This window comes from Oreochromis aureus, linkage group 3 (assembly GCF_013358895.1).
Source record: "Oreochromis aureus strain Israel breed Guangdong linkage group 3, ZZ_aureus, whole genome shotgun sequence".
NCBI classification, from domain to species: domain Eukaryota; kingdom Metazoa; phylum Chordata; class Actinopteri; order Cichliformes; family Cichlidae; genus Oreochromis; species Oreochromis aureus.
This window is the reverse complement of record NC_052944.1, coordinates 73,822,095-73,832,831: the sequence shown is the minus strand read 5'-3', so window position 1 is coordinate 73,832,831 and position 10,737 is coordinate 73,822,095. Positions and strand designations below refer to the sequence as shown.

At 39.3% G+C, this 10,737-nt stretch overlaps 1 protein-coding gene across 1 annotated transcript; it reads left to right on the top strand.

Annotated features, from left to right (window-relative positions):
• The first annotated feature begins 2,926 nt into the window (after positions 1–2,926).
• Positions 2,927–9,865, top strand: LOC116330442 (ribonuclease inhibitor-like). Its single transcript, XM_031752771.2, has 6 exons — positions 2,927–3,627; positions 4,853–5,026; positions 7,234–7,410; positions 7,669–7,842; positions 8,242–8,415; positions 8,835–9,865. Exons 1-6 carry the CDS (start codon positions 2,957–2,959, stop codon positions 8,851–8,853), a joined length of 1,389 nt encoding a protein of 462 aa, XP_031608631.2. The 5' UTR covers positions 2,927–2,956; the 3' UTR covers positions 8,854–9,865.
• The last annotated feature ends 872 nt before the right edge of the window (positions 9,866–10,737 follow it).

Sequence of the window (10,737 nt, the reverse complement as noted above, 5' to 3'; positions counted from 1 at the left end):
TGGCGTTCATCCTCCAGCTTAAATGTGCTAATGTTATGCTAACATAGCTGTGTCGCTAGCACAGCACAACATTATATACCAAGTAGTCCAACTTCAGTAACTCTGCAAACGCCACTGCTGTTTAGTTTTCTGTCTTCATTTTTGTTGGAAGTGGTAGCAGAGCTGTACGTTTGAATTAGTTTCAAAAATCTCTGTCAGAACATGGTATGTCATGTTTAGGTGGAACCTAACCATATCCTTAACTCTAACCATAACCTTATGCCTAACCTTAACAGACGTTTAAGAGTGTTTTCCAAAGCGATTTAAGTAAAATGAATGAACACATGCAGATTGATTCCAAACGGTTCTCATGTTTCCTGATTTTTTTTTTTTCCCGATCTCGTCGTTTAGGGACGTGTTGGGTGCCCGGAAGCGTAATATGTTGACAATTTGTCACGTATCGTAAAATGTTACGCTTTAGGAGTGAGAAAGTGTTGCATGACAGCCATCAATGAGGTGTGGAACACAGTCCACTCTGACCCAATATTCCCAACGGATGGCTTCCCCTGCCAGATGTTCCCAGTACACCATGACTATATGTTTGGGTACACCAGATCTGTCCAGTCTTTTGCCCACCACCTGATTGATGAGCATATTACCCGGTGGTGATCAGTTAACATTTTTGTTTCACGCTTTAGCTGAGTGTCCAGAACAAATGGCTGCAGATCTGATGATAAAACTACAAAATCAATCATCAACCTGCCACCAGGGGTGTCCTGGTCACATGCATCTCTTATGAACACCCTTATGCTTGAAATTTGTGTTTATTATGTGCAAACTGCCGTTAGCACAGATGTCTGATAACAGAAAACTTCTCAGAATCAGGTCAGGCAGGCTGTTCCTCCTTATTCTCTTGTGGCCTGATTTCAGGGTGGGAACCCCGAACCAATGTTGAAAACACAGTACCCATTCACTGCAATAAGATGGCAATTCACTGAGGAGTTTATTTATTTAGTTTGATATTTATTAGACTGTTAAACACCAAGATTCTGAATATTTTCCTGAAGGATTTCAGTAGTTTTTAAAAGCAGAAATCCACAACAACAGATGGCTATTTTCTGCTTCTTAAACAATGCAGTCCTCAAAAATGTAGTGATGAAGGAACTGAGGCAGTGATCGGTTTACACATGCACATTCAGCTTATCTACTGAGGCTCAGTCTGCTGTTTCTGCGTTTTCATGTATCACAAACACTGGTAGACCCCCTGCAGACTGATAGGAAAATTATATTTATTTTATGTCTTCTAACAAAATTGTTTAATTATGGAAAGAAAAAATAACTCATTTTAGAGGAGTTATGACTCCAGAAAAGGATGACGGTATCACATTTCTGTCTTTCAGCAAATGTTGGTTTACAGGAGGTTTCAGATGAACATAAAATCAGTTTGAAGAGACGGTGTCAACATGTGATTGAAGGAACTGATGAAACGGGACCTAAAACTCTCCTCAACAAGATCTACACTGAGCTCTACATCACAGAGGGACAGAGTGAAGAGGTTCGTATCCAACATGAGGTGAGGCAGCTGGAGACGGTTTCCAAAATAGACGCTCTCCATGACACTCCAATCAGGTGCCAGGACATCTTTAAAGCCTTGCCTGATAAACAGAGACCCATCAGAGTGGTTCTGACGAATGGCGTCGCTGGTGTTGGAAAAACCTTCTCAGTGCAGAAGTTCACTCTGGACTGGGCAGAGGGCTTGGAGAACCAACACATCAGTGCGGTGGTTCTGCTTTCATTCAGGGAGCTGAACTTGGTCAGAGACGAGCAGTACAGTCTTCTGGAGCTGATCCATGTTTTCTATCCAGCATTACAGAGCGTCACAGCAGAGAAGCTCACTGTGTGTAATCTTTTGTTCATCTTTGACGGCCTGGATGAAAGCAGATTTTTGTTGGATTTTACCAACATGAAGCTTGTGTCTGATGTCACACAGAAGTCATCAGTCAGTGAGCTGCTGACAAATCTCATCGAGGGGAATCTGCTTCCCTCTGCTCTTATCTGGATAACTTCCCGACCTGCAGCAGCCAATCAGATCCCTCCTACATGTGTTGACAGGGTAACAGAAGTACGAGGCTTCACTGACGCCCAGAAGGAGGAGTACTTCAGGAGGAGATTCAGTGATGAAGAGCTGTCCAGCAGAATCATCTCCCACATGAAGACATCCAGGAGCCTCCACATCATGTGTAGAATCCCAGTCTTCTGTTGGATCACTGCTACAGTTCTGGAGCACATGTTGACTACAGAGCAGAGAGGAGAGCTGCCCAAGACCCTGACTGACATGTACTCACACTTCCTGCTGGTTCAGACAAAGAGGAAGAAAAACAAATACCATGAGGGACATGAGAAATTGTTTGTTGAGACAAGTCCACAGGTGCTGATGGAGGCTGACAGGGAAGTTCTTCTGAAGCTGGGGAGGCTAGCATTTGAACATCTGGAGAAAGGAAATATCATGTTCTACCAAGAAGACTTGAAGCAGTGTGGTCTGGATGTCTCAGAGGCCTCAGTGTACTCAGGTGTGTGTACAGAGATCTTCAAAAAGGAGTTTGGAATCTTCCAGAAACCAGTTTACTGCTTTGTTCATCTGAGCATTCAGGAGTTTCTGGCTGCAGTCTACATGTTCCACTGTTACACCAATAAGAAGACCGAGGTGCTGCAGGGCTTCCTAGGAAAAGAAAACAGTGAGGATTTGCAGAAAAATACTAATGGACGTGATAACAAATATGATAGTGATGAAGATGAAAATCACGAAGAATCAGATTATGATGATGATGATGATCGAGATGATGATTATAATGTAGATGATATTCTCGATATGTATAATGGGGATGATGATTATGATGATGATTATGATGACGATATAGATGATGATGATGATGATGACGATCGTCATGATGATTATAATGTAGATGATATTCTCGATATGTATGATGGGGATGATGATTATGATGATGATAGAGATGATGATGATGACGATGATAGAGATGATGATGATGATGATGACGATCGTCATGATGATTATAATGTAGATGATTATCTCGATATGTATGATAGGGATGATGAAGATAAATCAACAAATGATGATTCCTTCGAAAAAAAAAGGTACGATGAAAGCAGTGAAGATAAGAGTTCACTGAAAGTTTTCCTAGGCAGAGTTATGGAGAAATCCCTCCAAAGTAAAAATGGCCACCTGGACCTGTTTGTTCGCTTCCTTCATGGCCTCTGTCTGGACTCCAATCACAGACTCTTAGGAGGCCTGCTGGGTCAGACGGACAACAGTTCAAAATCCATCCAGAGTGTCATCGACAACCTGAAGAAAATGAGTAGTGAGGAAATCTCTCCTGACAGAAGCATCAACATTTTCCACTGTCTGATGGAGATGAATGACCTCTCAGTCCATCAGGACATTCAAATGTTCCTCAAGTCAGATAACAGATCAGAGGAGGAGCTATCTGAGATCCACTGCTCCGCTCTGGCCTACATGCTGCAGATGTCAGAGCAGGTTCTGGATGAGTTAGACTTGAGGAAGTATAACACATCAGAGCAGGGAAGACTGAGGCTGTTCCCAGCAGTGAGGAACTGCAGAAAGGCTATGTAAGTTAGATCACCATCTTTGTCAAAAGAAGTGATTGTGCAGTTAATATTACATAGTGATTACATATGCTCCAGTTACTGAAAGTGGATGTTTATGCACGTATCTATGTTCTATAAATGAAGGCCATCATATAAGTTTCTTGTTTCTCCAAGAGTGAACTGTTTAGATAACAGTGCAGCAGATTACCACCCCCAGAGTGTATAAATACAGCTCTGCGCCTCTTGTTTTTCTATCTGGGCCACACGAATCCATTGAATAATCCAGTGAATCGTCTCAAAAAGTTGATTTCATTCTTTTGGATGTAACATTGTCAGTAGGAGAAACGTCTGAAGAAGTCCCTTGGCTGAAGGATGAAATGGTTATCCTATGGAAAATGATATTGTTCATTCGAATGATTAAGCATGCGTCAAGACACACTAATGGTGTTCTCCCTTTCATTCACTGCATCAGTTAGCCAAGTAGCCATTCTATTTGCAATTTTAATCCCACCATATTGATCAGCACTATAACAAATGAAGTCATGGTTCACTACTCAGAGTGTATGTTCACCAGTAAATTAACAGTGTGTTTCTTGCACTCTTTACTTTAAAAGACTAGTGTAGCATCCATATCACTGCTAATCCAGGAAGACATCTATCATTCTCCCACGTAAGCATTGAAATCAACTGATTGGCAAAATGGTTGTTCATAGCTGGGGTATTTTTAACCAATCCTACTCAAGGATTTTAAGAAGGCCAGGTTGATGTTTGCTTTCCATTAGCAACACAAAGGCACGGGGAAATAAACCTGTCATCCACTGCAGTGAATAGGTATGCCCACACTCTGAAGTTGCCCTGATTATAAGCCAGTTGTCTTATAATCAGGGCAACTTCAGAGTGGAACAGAGTCCAGCCCTTCTCCGGTAGACTGGTTCCAGAATCTGAGTTGTTCATTAAGCCAAACTTTATCTAGCTGGTACCATACCCTTTTCTATACTAGCACCTAATTACCTTCAGGTCATCTTCTAAGCATCAAACATGTGAGATAATTCAATAAAAAAAAATTCATAATTAATTATTTTTTTCTTTACTTTTCTTTTCATAAATGGCAGCAGATAGCAGTTAATCTATATTGTTGCATTTTTACATTTGTTGTATTAAGATATCAGCCCAACATCTCAATTTGGGTATTAGAAAGCCCACTGTAATAAATTTAATATTAAACTACATTAATATGTATTCACAGACTTCATAACTGTGGACTCTTAGACCCTCATTTTGAAGTTGTGGCTTCAGCTCTCAAGTCCGAACCCTCACATTTGACAGTACTGGACCTGAGCAACAACCATCTGCACGATTCAGGAGTGGCGTTACTATCAACTGGTCTGGACAGTCCAAACTGTAGACTGAAGACTCTGAGGTGAGGCCATTGACTCCATAGAACTTGCTCTTATAAATTACTTTTGCCCATTGAAATGTATTTTGAGACTGGATTTTAATCTTAGCTGTGATTAAGTATCAGTTACCATTTTACCTTTTAAAATATAAATATGCAAGCTTGTAGCTTTGTTATTAATTAACTATTCCTTACTGATCATGCTATAATGTTGGGGAAATAATTTTTTCTCTTTTAAAATAGAGTAGATGAAACATACCCACATTCATGCTTATGAATAATGACACCACATACAGTTGTTGTCGAAAGTGTGCATAAACTAAAAAAGACAAAGTCATAGTTATTTCGGGCTTTTAATTATTTATTTGAACTGTTCTTTTACTTGGGTGGAATGATACAGCGTACATCTTTAATGGCTTGAGTACTCAGTGTAGCAGTTTGACATTTGGATTTTCCCAAATCCACACAAGAGTGTATCTACTTTATAGGCTTAAATACGTACACACCCCACTAATATTTTGTTAAATGTCCATTAGCAAGGTACATCTTGACCAGATGCTTTGGTAGCTGAAAACACGTATGTGGTATCATTCTGAATGGATATTTGACCACTCTGCATGGCAGAAATATTACAGTGCATCTGCTGGCGTGGACCTAGTTTTAAAGCCTAGTGCAAAAGTCTTCAATAGGGTTTAGGCTGGAGCTTTAGGAAGCGTAATGTTAGCCCGCTTTATCCATTCCAACAAAAGTCTAGTTGAATGTGTTGGGATCATCTTCACTCCTTACCTCTATAGTTCAATCTTTGTCTTGTCTGACCATTTGGTTTTTCCATGTAGTCCTATGCAAATTTCAGTCGATGTTGAAACTGTCGATTTTGGACCAGGGGCTTCTTCCTTTTTCCTCTCAGTCCTTACCAAAATAAAATTGGCTTAATTGTGGACATTGACATGGGTGTTCCAGTTGTTTCCAGTTAATGGAAAGGCTTGAGCCGTGGTGGTTCCTGGATTATTATTAGGGATGCACCGATACCACTTTTTTGGGAATACGAGTACAAGTATTTACATTTCAGTACTCTCCGATACCGATACCGAGTACTTAATAAAAACATGATTTAAATTTACAGGTAACAGCTTTAGTCCTATAATTTAACAAAAACAAACAAGGGACTAGTTTGGAATTAAGAACATTTATTTAAAATGAAAAGCATGTTGTATGCAACACATTACAGAATAAATAATTATGAAAAAAAAAATGTAAACAGTGACAGTGCAACTCAAGTATCTTTTTCAGTTTGTTGTAAACTCTCCCGCTTTAAACAACACAAGGGGCATTAATAAACATCTTTGCTATTTAGTGCACAATATTTGAATAAACTAACAACATTCACCAACATAGAACTGTGGCAGTCAACTGAGGTAGGTATTAACATCAAGTCTAAGACGACTCACTTAATGGAGAGAAAAAGTGAGTGGCAGGGTTTTTTTTAAAGAAAAAAAAAGATCCACTCCTCACGTGTTAACCTCTTCGACATGTCAATGGCTGTGAACAAAGACAAACCTGTAAATAACTCATGAAAGAATAAAGTTACGTTGAAACCAAGCACACCGTTGTTTTTCTTGTGACATTACCAATAAGTTTGATGTGTCACATGGCCCTCTTCCTATTGAAAAACAAAAATTGTATCCAAGATGGCCGACTTCTAAATGGCCACCATGGTCACCACCCATCTTGAGGAGTTTGCCCCCTCACATATACTAATGTGCCACAAACAGGACTTTAATATCACCAACCATTCCCATTTTATTACGGTGTATCCATATAAATGGCCCACCCTGTATAAATAAAACTGAATAGAACTGACCTGAGGTATAACAGGGTACGCACACAGATGAGTCATCTCTTATTGTAACCCTTAAATAGTGGTTATTTACTGCTGCCTTAAAGGCTGTGGTACACAGCCCATTATTAGAGAGAGAGATCATATTTAAAATTATATCAGAAATCAATAGATGTAGTGTAGGATAAAGTGCATGTAAACTTTTGACCACAGTGTACAATTAACAAAGGTGGCTGCTATGCTTTACAAACACTTTTAAATTGTTCATCTTCTACAGTGATTTAATCATCAAAGGACAAGATTGTAAACACTATTACAGGACAATGTTTCTAGTGTATTACACATTTCCTTTAAGTGAAGACTGAATTACTTTCTTTCTTTTTTTTTTTTTAAGGTTAGTTTTCTGTAGGTTATCAGAAATCAGCTGTGCTTCCCTGATTTCTACTCTAAAGTCCCGTCCATCACATCTGATAGAGCTGGACCTTAGTTACAATCACAAGCTACAGGATTCAGGAGTGATTCAGCTGTGTGGTTTCCTGGAGGACCCAGACTGTAGACTGAAGACTCTGAGGTTAATGCAGTATATTATTCAACTTTTCTATATATTGCAAACAGCTGTGTTTGAGGTTAACTTTAGTTTCAACCTGATCAATGCTTTTAGATGCAGCACGTTCTGTTTACTGTGAATGCTCAAATTAATTTGTATGAAATAATGTGCTTTTGAAAGTATGTTTGGGTGGTTTAGCTTTAACACCTGAACTTTGTGCACAACGACCCACATAAGAACTTAAAACTATTTTTATCAAGCAAAATTCATTCTCCTTTTCAGGCTGAGTTGGTGCAGCTTGTCCAAGATCAACTGTGCGTCTTTGGGTTTAGCACTGAAGTCCAACCCCTCTCATCTGAAGCATCTAGACCTAAGTGGGAACAACCTGCAGGATTCAGGAGTGATGGAGTTGTGTGGCTTCCTGGAGAGCTCACGCTGTAAACTGGAGACTCTGAGGTCAGTCACCATGTATTAGTTGTGCTTGGATGAATGTCACATACTGATGCTAATCTGCAGACATAAGGCTGATATTAAAATGAGCCAAATTGAGGATCTACATGGTAAATGCAGTTTTCTTCTTCAATGAATTAGTCCATTCGCTGAACCAACAGAACAACTTTCATAATTAAAACCTTTTGACTAACTTTACCATTCTCTAGTAATTTACTCTTAAATATCTATAAAAGCAGATGACTGTTGTGTTTAGATCATGTTTACCTTTTATCTTTAGCCATTTTGTGCTTCACTTTTTCTAAACGTCTACATTCTGAACCTTCTTCATATGTTAACATATTGTGAAGTGCTGAATGTTTTCAGGTGGTGAGATTTAATTTGCATGTTTTATTTGGTTTTCAGATTGAGGGAGTGCAGGTTGTCAGCTGTGAGTTGTGCTTCTCTAGACTCTGCTTTGAGGTCCAGCCCCTCTCATTTGAGGATACTGGATCTCTGTGACAACAGCCTGGTGGATTCAGGAGTGAAGCAGCTGTGTGATCTTGTGAACAGCCCAGATTTTAAACTGGAGACTCTGAGGTCAGCAGACAGTAGGATCTTTCAGCAGTACTATAATTGTTACAGTTAATTAATATGCAGACTAACTACTCTAAACAAATAAAAATATCGCAAGTCTAATGATCTTATTACTGTACCTTGAGTGAAATCTATAGAGCAAATGGGGCTGATGCTAACTGTCTAGGAATGTGCGAAATGTAAGCTCAGTGTGTCAATCCCACCGAGACTGGTTGGACTTAAACACAGGACAGTGTATCCACTTCAAAAAATTAATACTAGAGCTGAAAAGGACTAGAACTAAGAGGAGCAGTGCTGCACAGCTGCTCTGCTGTTGCTCTGAATGGGATTAAAATCCCCACCGTTATACTAGATATGTTGAATCTGACTAACAACTAATGAGAAAACACATTTATCTCCCCTCTGTCTTTTTCTCTCTGCAGGTGGAAACTAAGTGATTAAGCAGAGCAGTCTGTGACTGGGGCATGCAACTGGAAAGTTGAGTGGAGAAAAGAGCTTCATCCAGCAGTGACTGACATAGAAATGAGAAGAAGTGCAGATTACTGTCATTGCTCCCGATTGAACTGCTCTAACAGCACCACTGTTATACACAACAATCATTCTTGATCATCCTTGATTATCCCTGATCTTTGTGTCTGTCTTTAAATGACTGTAAACTGTCATTGTTGGATTGCACTCAGATTTCGCGACTGCAGCGGCAGGGAGTACACCAAAGGCAGACTGCAGTGGAAAACTGTCTCCAGGTGGAAAACGGGAGGAGTGATACACCTCCTGCTGTCAGGCCTGCAGGGTCTATCACTGTGGTGTTCTCCTCTGTCTTATTGCAGACAAGCTAATTTTTGCACTGGCACAAACAGTTTGTGTGCCTTCTTATTGTGACACGTGATTGTTCTTTCATTTTAGTTTTTGTATTTTTAACAAAATACAAAAAACTCCAGATGCAGTGGCTGCAGTTTTAGGATCATAGCTGTATATAACTTTGTTTACAAAATTTGTGCATAGTTTTTTTTAATATAAAATTTCTATTTGCATTTCACATTATGGAAATCATTCAATTCAATTCACTAAGCATGTCTGTGGTTTTACAGTAAAAATGCTTGTTTTTCCCCACTTGGTTTTAATGTTTTTTATGTGATTTTTAGATCAGTTATGTTAAAAATAACTGTTAATTCAGACATGTGAGGTTGAGCTGAAAAGAATGATACCAAACAAGGCAAAAAAATGTGAAGGTGAAATACAAAGGTAAAACGAAAAGTAGGCAAAAAAATGTGTTTGTATATGAACCACTTCATGTTGTGTATATTTCCTGATTTTGTACTCAAGCTACATACTTATTTCTTATATAGACTATACAGTACATAAAATCAAAATAGACATGTTTTATGTAACTGAAATGTTGAAATTATGTGGGCTGAAGAAAATAAAGTTATAGACTATATTTATATGAAACATGTATACTTACTGCATTTTATTTATTTTAACTATACATTTTGCAATATGCTTTATATAAAACCAGTGTGAAGAAATTGCTTCCATGTCCCTCTAAGAGAATTTCTCTAGATTTGCCGCTGATCACTGATCCACCTCAACACAGAGACAAACTACAGCATTTCATCCATTTACACACAGCTTCATCAACACTAACTCCACACACTCAGCTTACCAGTGACTGTCAGGTTAACCATGTTACTGATGGGACCCTCTCTGGACTCACACCAGTAAACTCCACTGTCATGAGGCATCATAGAGGTGTTAAAGGAAGAACCAGCTGGTTTTCCCCATGTACTTCCACAATGAGTCTTGTACTTGTATTTTTCCTCAGAGCTGTCGTCCTCCTCACAGGTCAGAGACACAAAGTCTCCTTTAAAGATCTGAGAGCTGCTGGGACTCACAGTCAGACGAGCTGTGAGGGTTGAAATCTTTTAGACTTTACATTGTGAAATATGAACGCAATCAGGTCATATCAGTGAGCATTTATCAGGTTGAAACTGTGACAGAAGAAGGTTACTGACCTTGGTTTGTTGTGCAGCTCAGCAGTGAGATCAGAACTAAAGAGAAATGACACTCAGGTTGATTTGAGGTGAACATAAAGAACAACTCCACACAAACAGCTGACAAACACACAAACAAACAGAGATTCTACTTACAGAGCAGACACAGCACAGATGTTTCCTTCATCGTCCTTCTCACTCATTTGAGCTTTTTTTCATTTCTCTCACTGACACCAAGTAAAGCCCGCCCTCTTCCTCTGAGCACCAGCTTTCTATTGGTTCAAACACAGAGGTGAGAACTATTTCTTTTCCATATAGTGGACGTCCCCCTCAG